This window comes from Ranitomeya variabilis, chromosome 5 (genome assembly GCF_051348905.1).
Source record: "Ranitomeya variabilis isolate aRanVar5 chromosome 5, aRanVar5.hap1, whole genome shotgun sequence".
Classification (NCBI taxonomy): domain Eukaryota; kingdom Metazoa; phylum Chordata; class Amphibia; order Anura; family Dendrobatidae; genus Ranitomeya; species Ranitomeya variabilis.
The window spans coordinates 470,755,556-470,770,518 of NC_135236.1; the positions used below are offsets into that span (position 1 = coordinate 470,755,556).

At 40.5% G+C, this 14,963-nt stretch overlaps 1 protein-coding gene across 1 annotated transcript in view; it reads right to left on the minus strand.

Moving 5' to 3' along the window:
* TMTC2 (transmembrane O-mannosyltransferase targeting cadherins 2) overlaps positions 1-14,963 on the minus strand; it is a 364,646-nt gene that overhangs the window by 159,959 nt on the left and 189,724 nt on the right. Inside the window, exon 4 of the mRNA XM_077265461.1 lies at positions 8,301-8,415. Coding sequence (XP_077121576.1) covers positions 8,301-8,415 — 115 coding nt within the window. The remainder of the gene's footprint in view (positions 1-8,300; positions 8,416-14,963) is intronic.

Sequence of the window (14,963 nt, forward strand, 5' to 3'; positions counted from 1 at the left end):
AGTTCTGGACTTCTAGCTTCGACCAGCAATATCACAGCGGGATCCAGATCGCTGCTGCGTGTCAAACACAACGAGATCGCTATCCAGGACGCTGCAACGTCACGGATCGTTGTCGTTCTCGTTGCAAAGTTGCTGAGTGTGACGGTATCTGTAGGGTATGTGCACACGTCAGGATTTCTTGCAGAAATTTCCTGAAGAAAACCGGAAATTTTCTGCAAGAAATCCGCATTTTTTTTTTTAAACTTTTTTTTCCCGTTTTTTTCGCGTTTTTTTTAGCATTTTGCAGGCGAAATTAGCTTGCAGAATGCTAAAGTTTTCCAAGCGATCTGTAGCATCGCTTGGAAAACTGACTGACAGGTTGGTCACACTTGTCAAACATAGTGTTTGACAAGTGTGACCAACTTTTTACTATAGATGCTGCTTGTGCAGCATCAATAGTAAAAGATAGAATGTTTAAAAATAATAAAAAAAAAATGGTTATACTCACCTGCAGACAGCCGATCTCCTCAGCAGCGTCCGTTCCTATAGATGGTGTGTGTGTGCAGGACCTTCGATGACGTCGCGGTCACATGAGCGGTCACATGAGCGGTCACGCGACCAATCACAAGACCGCGACGTCATCGCAGGTCCTTCACACACACCATCTATAGGAACGGAAGCGGCCGAATGCACCGCTGAGAGGCGGGAAGACATCGAAGGTGAGTATATCACTTTTTTTATTTTAATTCTTTATTTTTTACCAACTATATGGTGCCCAGTCCGTGGAGGAGAGTCTCCTCTCCTCCACCCTGGGTACCAACCGCACATGATCTGCTTACTTCCCGCATGGTGGGCACAGCCACATGCGGAAAGTAAGCAGATCAATGCATTCCTAGGTGTGCGGAGTCACCGCAATTCCGCAAATTTAATGAACATGTTGCTTTTTTTTCTGCGATGCTATTTTTTCGCGGAAAAAAATGCAACATTTGCACAAGAAATGCGGAATACACTGTAAATAATAGGAGACATATCTAAGCGTTTTCTTCGCGTTTTTATCACGTTTTCATAGCGAAAAAACGCAAAAAAAAACGTGAAAAATAGTGTACGTGTGCACATGGCCTTAACCTATCTTCAGGAATTTATCACCTATCCAGCTTTAGAGTTTCTTGGAGAAAAGTGCAAAGCAAATATTTGTTTGTGTACCCATCGGAAGATAATATGCTGATTTAGTGGGGGTCCAACTGCTGGGACTCTCACCGATCCTGAGAATTAAACTCTGCAAAGCCCCATCTGAATGAAGCGATGGTTGGGGCGATGGTTGGACATGCACACCATCATCCATTCTCTATAGGACTGCAGGGGGAAAGCAGAGTAAAACGCTAAATGGATTGGTGGTACATAAGCCCAGCCATCACTCCATTTAGACCAGGCTCCGCATGGCTCCTTTCTTACAATTGATGGGGGTCCGAGCAGTCAGATCATCAACTTAAAACCTATCCTAAGAATATGTGATAAAGGAATAGTCTCATTTTTAAAACTTAAGTGATATCTTCACTATTTTAGTTTAAATTCACATAACTTTCCACCCTTGCTTAGTTCAAAAGCTTGGACTACCAATCAACTTACAACTGTGAAAGGGGTGATGGTCTAGTTATCCGATTTCTGCTCTGTGTCTTGGATTAGGGTTATTAAGTTAGTAAATCAATGGACAAAATGTAAACATAAGCACATAGTCCATACGAAAAAGAACCTTTGATGAAGTCAAGGATAGTTTTGATTACTGAACTTATAATGATCATTAGTCCTCAGTAACAGCTATTAACGTCTACAGATATGAATTCTTGACTAGAGACATTAAGATACGTTCTTCTGTACATTTGATCTTGGATGAGCATTTAAAAGATAATAATAAAAAATGTGATTGTCAATCCACCATCACAAAATGTCTATGCTTAAAGTGCCTATGTGTGAGCACTTAAGTTCGTACCAGACAGTGTCCAGTGCCAAATTCCAAAATGTATGAAAAGGTAGAGTAGACACAAAAGTATGATACTTTTCTATAGCATTCACTTTCATTTCTCAATTTCGAACAAATCTTGGCAGTTCATAATTTTTCCTAGATATCAAGAAAAAACAAAACAAATATAGAGACTGACTTTCATCCAGGTGGGAAGTAATAACTCCATGCACTGTATGTGTGAAGCTTTCTTTCTTTGTAAAGTGCAGGCAGCTCAGAAGGTGATTTAGAAATCCTACAATTTATGAGACTTTTGAATCCAAGTGTGGATTACTGTTACCTGTTGAAATTTCCGAATTTTCTACTATAAACTGTTGCGCAAATGCTTGAAAAAAAATTAAAAAAACAGAATCAATTCATTAGTACCACCATGTAAATCTCTGGGAGCCAGGGCTAAATATTTGCCTTTAAATACTTATTTAATGACAATTTCTTCTTGGCTTTCCACATAGCAAAATAAACAGGGGCCAAATGAATCTGGGAATGTGTTTCATGTTATACCTACAAGAACATGAATGAACAACAGAACCAATTAGCAGCTTTATGGAGTGTTTATTAAAAGTGTAATTTTCGGTGCCGGTTTATAAATATTGAATTTGCACTTTAGACTGGGAAACGACGAGATGGATGTGTAGTCAGCGATCGGCAGAAGCGTGGTTGCAGCTTTTCTGTAGTGTCATCAGCAGAGGATAAGCTGCATATCAGGGCTCTAATTAAACATGGGAGCAATCAATAAACATGGGCCGTAAAAGGACGCTATTAGTCTAGCGAAGGCATTAGATATGTATACATCTTCCGAGAACATAAAACCCTACACATTCATTGACTAACGACTGGAATACACGAACAAGTAATCACAGTCCTGGAAATTACGACGACTCCAATCAAGACATTTCCTATTAACTGTACGGTATATTTTGCTTAAGGCGGCCAACCGATGTTTTGTTTGTATCGATCTTGAGTTGTATAAGGTCACATAAAACATTTAAAACGGTGTATGTTTTCGTATGGAACCAATTAAGCCCTGAATGAATCGCGAGCTGATGTTTGCCATGAGTACACATTCAGGATAATCTATGACCCATCACGGAAATTGTCTTCATCTCGTTGAGAGTATAAAGAGCTTTCACAGAAAGCATACAAAAAAAAGAAAATGAAGGCTTAGGTAAAATATATGTACAAGCATTGGTTATTATATTCGGAACGATGAATTATACTGCATGTTGAAACAGTACAATAGAAAGATTTATTGTGTACATAAAAATAATGGCGTCCCGGGAAAATACAGCCATCTTTCCCATACCACTTTTTTTTTCTTAAATTTAAATAATAACTTTGCGGTTTGCATCGGCATAATAACCCACTTGCAACATTTTTCTGAGTGCCAAACAGTTATGTTGTCCTCGAGCCCCTTTTTCAATAATGTTAACCCAGGTGCACTAGGAGTCTGTAATAGGAAATTAAGCTTTCCAAGGAAAAGATTTCAGTTGGCAATTAGGGGACACATGGGAACCCCACACTAATGCCCAAAATCTGTCTAGCTTCACTATTAGCAAGTCCCCAATGGACAATGCATCATTTCCTATTTACTGGGAGATTTCATTTGCTACACATACCATTGGTGTGACGGCAAGAAAACACTTATTGGGTCTACAAGGAACTCACAGCACTAATCTTCTATGAGCAAAAATCTACTCGTTACTTATACAATGCTTCATCCTACACTGGAGATTAATTAATTATAACGTGATAAACTAAACTGCTCACCAGTAGATTTGCAGCTCGGCCATCATACAATTGGCTCTAGATTTGGTTTGCTACCCTAGCTTTCTACCCAAACAGTCTCAGGCCTCATTCACATGTCTGCGAAAAAATGGTGCAGTGTAATCAGTGTTTTGTGTCAGTGTGTGTCTGTTTTTACCATTAGCGCTTTTCACAGAGGTTCTCCTATACTTTGCAATGTTACATACAGATGGCCTATGGTATATACACTGATGCCATCCGAGTGCTTTACAGGTTTTTTCACGGACCAATAGACTAGTATTGGCCCTTGTCGTGTGAAATAAACAGACATGTGAATTTTGCACAGACACACGGTATGTGAAAAAACATGGACATGTGAACAGGACCCATAGATTATAAAGGGTGCCTGTTTTATCCATGAGAAATATGGATACAGCCCGTATGTGCAACGCGCACGTCTGAATTAAGTTTAGATCGGCAGATCTTTGCCGGTAACGAGCGCCAATCTATAAAACAAGATGATTATCACTGATTTAAGACCTTTTTACCCAAATTGTACAGGACTAAACGATGAATGGTAAGATTGCCAAGTTCCCATATAGTATATGCATATTGTCAACACATCTATCTATCTATCTATCTATCTATCTATCTATCTATCTATATATATGGACAAGTGTTCCCAACAACTATTTTTCTGCCAAACAAACAATGGAGTCTGCAGACAAACTAAACATCCTTATTTCTCATTTGTTGGCTGCCAGTGATAGGTTTACAGGTGCCAATGACCATCAGAAACGCTCTTGGCTTGTGTGAAGTCACCGTGACCACGGTAAAGTGACTTGTTGGCACTCTCCTGTCAAGCATCAGTCAGCCACTCCAAGCTACACCCCTCCACTAAGTAATGTGTCTCATTAACACGATGTATTAAGAGGTCACTTCCTAAACTTCTGAAGAGCTCACAGTAGGGTTTGGATCTAACATTTGAATCATTTTTCATTTACGACTTTTTTTAAACTGTGAATTACATAAATGAATAAATAAATCTCTGCATATTTACGCCCAATTCTGAAGTCTATTTATTATGTCTTACTTTTGGATAAGAGATGTGCCAAATACAGATGCGTGCTTAAGGTGTTACTTAACGGGAACAAGCATATCTTCACATTTTTAGGGAACATTTTGTGTTTACAAAAAAAAAAGCTTTCCAAACCAATGAAATTCGGCATTTAAAGAGCTTACTTAGTATAGAATGCTTTCACAGTTCGTATTAAGGCACGTCAAAAGCAAAAAAGAAAGCATTGGGGGTCTTAAAGTGGTTTACTGAGAAATATGAACATATATAAATTGACAAGGCACATTCTTAAACTTTTGGATACAATCCACCCAAGACCTTAGAGGGGCTTTATAAAATTAGAGTAAAGGGCTACTTTTTTCTACCCAAAAGAGCTGTAATACCAGACATAAGACATAGGAAGAAAAGGTACAATGTCTAATAAGAAAATGTACCCTTTAGCTTTAAGTTGAATGCAATTTTTTGAGGGGCTGAAATATATTACATCATGTCTTTTTTCACACATGTACTTTCATGAAAAAGACATATGAACTAGTTGTTTAAATTGAAGTATTTATAAATACTTTATAAAAATCTGCGAGTTCTCCTGATTCTGTTGCTTTTTTCCATTTTGCTCTGCATCATTCCATTAAAGAGATTCCCATGTGTTGGTTTTGGGGTGCAGCATGTGAAATCTCTGCTGGCAGACCAACTAGGCGTTTCTTCAGTCTGCTCAGGGATGTGTGCGTTTATCTCTCCCTTAGAGAGTTGTCAATCACAGTTCAGCAGTTGACCTAGCATACTAGCAGTCTCAGACGCTGCTGAACTGTGAATGGCAGCATCTGGAAGGGAAGGGTGACAGCAAACACCCCCAGAAAAGCCTCTGAAGAAATACCCAGTTGAACTGCAAGCACAGATTTCACATACTGTGCTCCAAAACCAACAAATGTGATTTCTCTGCAATGGAGCAAAGCAGCACAAAAAGGAAAAAAAAGCTGCAGAATCAGGGGATCTCAGGGATTTTTACAAGGTATGTAACCCTATTTTTTAAGTAGGTTACAGGTCCTCTTTAAGTGGATTCCAGGATTAGAAAAAAATCCTACTTTCTTCCAGAAACAGCACTAAACAAGTCCACTGTTTGTGTGTTATTGCAGCTCAGCGCTATTCATTTCTGTGAATCTGAGCAATAGTTCAAGATATGGACGAAGGTACACATTAGAAAAAACAAAAAAAACATTCATGCTTTTCTTTTATGGACAATCCTCAAACAGCTCCTTTAAGAAAGAAAACACTTGTCACAGAGCATTATATTTAGTCAGGCTATTCCCGATCCCCCTAGAGGCTGAACTGCTAAATTTCACCTGACAGCTCTCTCCATGACAGTGTAATTAACCCAAGGATCTCATGGGTGCAAGGGACTTCATTGTGAAAATGAGAAATGTTGTCCTTTTGGATATTATAACTGAGCAGAGGGAGATCTTAAGAAAATGACATTTACATACTAAAAGAACCAGAATCTCTTATGTAACTTACTAAAAAAAAATGTAGATTATTGGTAAATTAGGGAAAAACTTTATGCAAAAACAAGAAGATCACTATATGAATGCCATGACGCAATGAAGCAATGCATATGGTCTAGGAAAATACGCAATACACGGCTTGTCTCTCAGACTGAAGCAAGACGTTTTAGTTAATTAATTACATTGCTACCAAGCGAAACGTTCATTCACCCACGGGCCACAAACAAGGCTATGCTGCACAATATCACCACAAAGGTTTATGCTCCATGGATTTCTGTATGGAGCCCATATTTTAGGGCTTCAATTGGAAGGCCCTAAAGAGCCCAAAACATGAGGCCCAGACACAGTGTGCACCTTGCCTTAGGCTTTTTGATCAATGGTTAGAAGAGTTGCACATGTGCTAACTTGTAAGAAAAAAGTCCACCATCAATCAGTCGCCAGGTTTAACTTCACCAATCTGAGAACATCGTAAAATAAGGGCAAAGACCCTTACTTGGCGTGGCGTGGCGTGTGTCAGTAACTGGGCTTCTTGCTGTAGTTTTGATAAAAGGTCTACAGTTATATTAAATAATGAGCTCTTTATAACCCCACTAGCTTTCTGTGCATAGGCAGAAAACTGCCAATTAATGGTGTGGTGCGGGGAAAGGCAGAACACATTGAGAAGACTAGAAGAGCTCCAACTGATAAAACCTTGTTTTATGAAAACTACTGTAAGCAGCCAAGTAACTGACCCAAGTACTGGAATCAGGGTTTCTTCCCCTATTTTATGATGTCCTCAAATGGGGCAGAAAAATAAGGTGCCATAGTCTCTTTAAATAGGGAAACAAATGTGATGGTTAAGTTCCTTACTTAGTTTCAGGTATAAAGCTTCAAATCCATGGCTGCTTACGTCTGCCATTAGAAGGAGCATACTGCTTATACTGTTCAAGGCAATCTGTGAAAAGGGTTTTTGCCACCTAATCTAAGAGCAGCATAATGTAGAGAAAGAGACCCTTATTCCAATGATGTGTCACTTACTCAGCTTCTTAGTGTAGTTTTGATAAAATCACTGCAGGAGATTAGAACTAGAGGACTAGTAGCCCTGCTGCCAGGTAGTCCACCACATTCATGAGCTCTGTATAACCCGCCCTCCACCACTGATTGGCGGCTTTCTGTGTACAATGTACCTGGTGAGAAAGCAGCCAATAATTGTGGTGGGCAAGTTTACACAGAGCTAAATAAACAGAAAACAGCAGATAAAACAGTGATTTTTTCAGTATGACAGCAAGCAGCCCAGTAAGTGACACATCCATGTAATCAGTGTCCTGCCCCTATATTATGCAGCTTTCAGATGCGGTAGCAAAGATCAGCTGACAGGTTCTATTTAAGGCTTAGTTTGGGGCTCCAATGGAGGTATTATTCAAGGCCTCAATCACAAATTCCATCACTCCGTATTTAAAATGGCAGACGCAATTGACAGAACCCAACAAATCCCATTTTTTTAGCACTCATTATCAATTTTAGATCAGAAAATTCATACTAAAACAGGTGTGCTGTCAGCCTGACCGAATATATAAGCTCCCTGTTGTGGCTGTAGAAGGCAGCCAGAATGTTATCTGATAGATCCAAGTTCATGCAGAGAATTTGGTGCGCTCTATTACGAATGAAAGCGTTAAATATAGAAGAAATTAGTACGCATAGAAAATATGGACCTAAAAGTGACATGGTGTAAAAGGTAGAATACAGATTCTTCTAAAACATATGCAAATATTAATTAGCCCTCTAAATAGGAGCTGGTCTGGGATTCTCGCTACTCAATGAATGGAGCTGTGTGATACAGCGCTGGCCAATGTTTCCACCAAAACGGATGACAGCTGATCTGTGGGTGTGCCGGCTGTCCGACGTCCACTGATCGGATACTGATGAGCTATCCGAAGGACAGACCATCCACACTAGATGCCCAGACACCCATGTCCTGTTATAATCACGCCCAGCATGCAATACTTACAAGTTATACAGCATGTCCGCCATATTGCTTCGGTAGTACAAGGCATTCCTATAAGCTTTTTCGGCTTCAGAAATCTTGCTTTGGCTCTTCAGTACATTTCCAAGGTTACCCCATGCTGCCAGATAGGAAAACAAAAACAAGGGTAAAATGTTCTGTTTGTTTCCCTTTAAGAGACACATCATAAATCTTCAGGATGATTTTACCTGAACACAGCAAACCAAAAGGAACGGATGTCATTTTTTCAGACAATATCATGATAATGACTTTTCTGGTAGGAAATATATTATTTTCTGCTTGACACCAACATACAAAGTACGTCCATTCATTTCTGACAATGTCACACTCATTACTAGCTGCTGCAAACAGTCAATGCTGGGAGCTTGTATTCTAGGATGGGTTCTGTATCAGCTCTCCTGCTGTCAAGCAATAATGCTATGCTACAAAGATCAACTAATAATGACAAATGTTCCAGCACAAGTAATTACTTTAGCGCAGGAAGTGTCTGCTGAATCATGAAGAGCTTCTGCAGGAATCAGATGGGAAAAACTCAGCAGAAAGAATAGCTGTCCTTACCAGGACGGTGCAGCCGAGGGCACGGCTCCGGCACTCATCACAACTAGACATCTTACAACCAATATTGGATACAGGCAGAATTAAATGACAAGTTTTTGTTTTTTAATCAAAGCTTCATCCAAAACCAAGCTGCTGGACTCTACACATCTAACAAGGTTAGGTATTGTTTTTTGCAGCATTTTTTACTCTGGCGCATAAAGCAGCGTTTTACAAAACTGGCATAATCAATGCGACTTATGAATACTCATGTACAAAATGTAAAAGTATTTCAAGCCCTACTACATTTTTTTTGCCAAGAAGCAGCATATCAATTCTTTCAAGTTTTCTGCAGCATTTTTCACCCACACAAGAGAATGGGTAAAAAAACTCAAGTAAAAACGCTGCAAAACACAATTCTAAAAAAGCAGCAAAATCGAGTATTGTAGGCGTGAGGCTTTTTTTTTTTTTTATAAGTTTTTATTTGTGTTTTTCCCCATTCATTTGAATGGGTGAAGAATGCTGTAAAATGCTGAATGAATGGACAAGCTGAAGATTTGAAAAACAAAGATCTGCAAGGAAAAAAAATAAGCAGCCTGTGCATGAGGATTCAAATATCACTCCCTTTGCATTTCTGCCATGGAAAACCTCAGCATTTTACAGTACCAGCAAAGGGCTGACAAGCCCTTATTTTACTCAAAAGTAGACTCTAAGCAGTATGTTGTAAAGTTATAGGGGTCATTTACAACTTTGCATAAATCAATGGCACAAATGAAGATAAGAAACTAATCTTTAGCTTACCACACTTACAGAGTGAAAACATGTGTGAGAGGGTGAAGGTTCAAGAGAGTGAATGCCACAAGAGAATGAAAGGGCATGAGAGTGAAAACATGTGAGCAAGATAAAGCGCAAGGGAGTGAATGCACAAGTGAGCGTGAAAGCATGCAAGAGAAAGTGCAAGAGAGTGTGAAAGAGCGTGAGAAGGAAAGCACATGGGAAAGGGAGTGTGTGAGAGTGCAAGGGAGTGAATGCACAAGTGAGCGTGAAAGCATGCAAGAGAAAGTGCAAGAGTGTGAAAGAGCGTGAGAAGGAAAGCACATGGGAAAGGGAGTGTGTGAGAGTGCAAGAGAGTGAAAGAACGTAGGAAAGTGAGAGTGCAAGAGTGAATGCCCAAGTGAGAGTGTGAAAGAACGTAGGAAAGTGACAGTGCAAGAGTGAATGCACAAGTGAGAGTGTGAAAGAACGTAGGAAAGTGAGAGTGCATGAGAGTGAATGCACAAGTGAGCTTGAGAGCATGCAAGAGAAAGTGCAAGAGAGTGAAGTCATAAGGCAGTGTGAAGAGCGTGACTGGGAAAGCACATGAGAAAGTGAGTGCAAGAGAGTGAGTGACACAGAATGAAAGTGCATCACAGTGCAAGAGAGTGAATGCACACAAGAGTGTGAAAGCACGTAGGAAAGTGAGAGTGCAAGAGAGTGAATGTGCAAGTGAGCGTGAAAGAACGTAGGAAAGTGAGAGTGCAAGAGAGTGAATGCACAAGTGAGAGTGTGAAAGAACGTAGGAAAGTGAGAGTGCATGAGAGTGAATGCACAAGTGAGCTTGAAAGCATGCAAGAGAAAGTGCAAGAGAGTGAAGTCATAAGGCAGTGTGAAGAGCGTGACTGGGAAAGCACATGAGAAAGTGAGTGCAAGAGAGTGAGTGACACAGAATGAAAGTGCATCACAGTGCAAGAGAGTGAATGCACACAAGAGTGTGAAAGCACGTAGGAAAGTGAGAGTGCAAGAGAGTGAATGCACAAGTGAGCATAACGCACACAAGAAAGTGATATTTTGTGTGAGTGGAGGAGAAAGTGAAAGTGTGTGTGAAAGCGAAAGTGTGAGAGAAAATGAAAGTGCATGCGAATGTGAAAACACATATGAGTGTACGCTTATGGGGAAGTGAAAGTGTGCATGAAAGTGAGAGGGTACAATAAAGTGAAAGCGTGGGAGAAAGAGAAACCATACAAGAAAGTGGAACCGTACGCGAAAGTGAAAGCATGTGCAAAAGTGGAAGCGTGTGTGAAAGTGGAAGCGCAAGAGGAAGTAAAAGTGTGCAAGAAAGGGGAAGCATGCGCGAAAGTGAAAACATAAGAGAAAGTGACACATGGTGGCTTATTCAGAACAATCACTTGAAATGACAGGTGTTTTCAATTAAAACATGCTATACATGTTTACAAACAGAGCAGGTTTCTTTATCAGGCAAGACATCCGATTACACAGAGACACTTAAATATTCAAATTAATGTTACAAATTAGACAAGCCAAGTTTCATCATGTGTGTTGGTCACTTAGTGGCGTAAACCTCACTAATTTGAATATTTAAACTGGGTCTGTGTTTGACATGCCTGATGAGGAAACCAGATTGGATTGGAAATGCGTAGCATGATTTTATCTAATAAAAAATATATATTTTTGCAGCCCTCATTACTGCTACGGCCAACGCTCCTCCTATCCTCTATTTCTTTGTTTTCCTGCACTGTGCAGCAATTTGACCCTTTGTCGGTTCTACAGGTGGAGCAGCAGCTATCCAGATTTGATTATCCAGCTTCACGTTGTGTCTGACCTTTGCACAACTGAGATAGGGTGAGCACAGACTCTACACATCACCGCCATCTTGCCCTTTGGCTTTACACTACGGTGTACTCCCTTTCATATTTTGTTTTCACAGGTATGCGTAAAAAAATAAATAAATAACAAATAGACTTCCAACAATTTCTGTAATGTAAAATAAGAAAATCTGAGAGTACTCTGCCTCCTTATAAACAGTGCCAGGTTGCTGCCTAGTCTCAGTGTTTTAGCTGCAGTAACGACATCACATCACGACTAGTGATGAGCGAATGTACTCGTTACTCGAGATTTCCCAGCATGCTCGGGTGTCCTCCGAGTATCTTTTAGTGCTCGGAGATTTAGTTTTCATCGCTGCAGCTGAATGAATGATTTACATCTGTTAGCCAGCATAAGTACATGTGGGGGTTGTCTGGTTGCTAGGGAATCCCCACATGTACTTATGCTGGCTAACAGATGTAAATCATTCAGCTGCGGCAAGAAAAACTAAATTTCCGAGCACTAAAAAATACTCGGAGGACCCCCGAGCATGCTGGGAAATCTCAAGTAAGAGTATATTCGCTCATCACTAATCACGAGCTCACATCTCCGCTGCTGACAATTACGGAGCTCAGTGGCTTGAAATGCAATGGTGAAGTGAGCAGCCGCTGAAGCCAAAACACTGAGATAGGAGCACCCACAGAAATCAGGCACCAGAATGCAGATTTTTTTTTTATATTACAAGGAAAGTTTGTCAACCAATTTTCTTAACTTCTTAAAATTATATCCATAACACGTCATATAGGTGACTTTCTATTTTCCAGACCTCCATTATTGAATCAAAGCATCCAGTTTCTCCTGAATGTAGAGAGAAAACAAAAATATTGCCTCTCCAATGTAATCTGTGGAGCTGTAAATGAGCAGAGTGGAACCCCTGTTCTTGTGATCGGCAGGGGCACCAGAAGTACGGCCTCCGTGAACCCCTTTCACTTATATCTTAACTTGCACTTGAACCTTGCACATGCATATCTCCATTGTGACTCCCCATTTGCCAAATATTGGAAAATCCCGGCCTAAGCCTTTTCATATGGAGGCCAAGGTTAAAAATGGACAAAGACAAATAAATTAGTGTTGAACTTTTTAAAAAACACTGTCAGAAGGCTCCAAATTTGGTGGAACTGGAACAGAACCCAACGATTCCTATCAAGACACTAATGAAAAATGATCCCTCCAGTATATGTCTATCATCACATGACCAGTAATTAAAAGAAGGGTTAAACTTTAACATTCATTTTTACAGGCTCTGTACTGAAATAACTAACACAATTACATAAAGGAAATGCAAATTGGATTGGGGCATAGCTGGCGTGTACAAGCTGAATGGAAAGTTATGTTTCTCATTAGCAACGCATTTCAGGCACTGAAGTATTAGCAACACTTTGCTCATTCGCTCTTCTATTAAACAGTGTATCATCTAGAAAGCTATCTGTGTGGGTGGTGACACAACCTGCCTTAAGGCAAACATTGTTTCAAGGAGTCTTTCAGACCAGATATATCTGATTAACTCAATTGTTGTACACAGTCTTTTGGCCCTCTTTGTGGAAAATGGAATAAGGAAACAATGCTTAAATATTGAAAATCTTGTGAAATTTAAAAACAGACTTATTTAGCCATAAAGTGCACAAACTTCCATCTGGACTTCATTAATGCGAGGCATGGAGAAGGTTGACAGTGCCCTAAACAATAGACTGAAAATGAGGAACAAAATAAAGCAGATAAACTAAATTATGGGTTCACCCAGAGTGTACTAATATATCAGGGATGTGCACACACAATCTTATCACAAATGCGTCCATTACAAGCAAGCTATCCAATAATACAGCAGGTGGTGCTACTCTGCTGCTGGACTTACCAGCTACCACAATGTTAGCAGAACACTGCCAAACTTCCTGATAAATCTGTATGTTGGATAATTACCGTATTTTGCGGGACAAGATCTCATTGCCGAGATCTCAATCTGAGTATACGCCGTCTCCGGCAGCCATTTTCCAGTAGGCCACAGCATTGCAGCAATGGAAGTGTGGGGCTCTGGGCTTTCACAAAATGTCAGCGGAACCCCCGAACCAGCCTGGGACGGGATTTCACGCACGCCACCGCATTGCAGGAATGGATGTGCGGGGGCTCCTGGTTTCACAATATGTCGGCAGAGCCCCCGCACCACTGAACCTGCTGCACCAGCCTCTGATGGGAGTAAGATCATCGCCAGACCACCAAACACATAGTGTGACCCCACTCCACCAGCGCTTCCGATCCCACCGGTAAGCTGAATTCGGACTGTAAGACAGTCCCCCATTTGACGCATTAATTTTTATTCCCTATTTTCCTTCTGAAAACTTGGGATGCATCTTATGGCCCAGCCAGTAACACAGATACTCGAGAAACCTTTTGTATTGTATTATACATTTTTGGATAGATTTGATCAAAAAGGCAACACAAACATTCATTAAAAAAAGGTTTCCTGTTTCATTAAACCCCTGTCATCTCGCTGCAGTATGTCATACAAAAAGAAAAATAATTGGGCTTTACTCACCATTCACAGGTTCAGACCTGAGTCACCAACACTGACATCACGTCGGAAGCACTGCGGCTCTGCTAGAGTTGACAGCATAGGCCGCTTGGATCCATTAGGCTCTGTGTTTGGCTGCCACGTTGTTAACAGGACTAGTGATCACCCATTTGCCCAACAGCTATTTTTCCTGACCACCCCATGAACACTCGCCCAAACGGTCCTGTGTTCTCAAGAAGAGAACCACTGATAAACTCCTCTAGTAGCGGCCTATTTCTGCACCAAATAAAAGGATGGGGCTCCACAGGACAGATCCTTCTCTTCCATACAGATTAGACAATTCCACCAATATCATCTGACTTTATTCTAATGTGCGTGGGAATGTAAATGTCATATTGATAGAACTAGGGTTTCTGTCACAACTGTATGCTGGCTATCAGATAGGACATCCCAAATCTGATGACAGATTCTCTTTAGACAAAAGTGTCAAACTTATAACATGGATATTAACGGTCCTAGATTACGATACTCGCAAATATCCAAACTGCTTATGGAAGCGAAAGAAGCACAAGAACTGTCCTTTGGAAGCTTCAAAAACGAAGTAGCCACACAACAGCCTTGATAAACACCATAGACCATAAGGTGTTAAGTATAATACCGTTGGACATACACTATAATGTTTGGGTTGGGTCTTAGAAATCGGATTTCTCCCCCAGAAAACACTTAGGATGAATAAGTAATGCCTTCTGCAGGTCGGATGAAGGGTGACATGTCCCGCGAGCACTTACAGATGCGGTGTCTGGCTGCACAGTGAGTGTATACAGCTACACTCTATATACCGTATCTATGTGTATGTATGTACAGTACTGTGAATGTATACATAGGCACAATCTTTATTTTCCCTGTACAATGTTGCCTTCCACCCGCCCGGCCATTATTCATGATCATTTTTACAGCTGATTAAACAG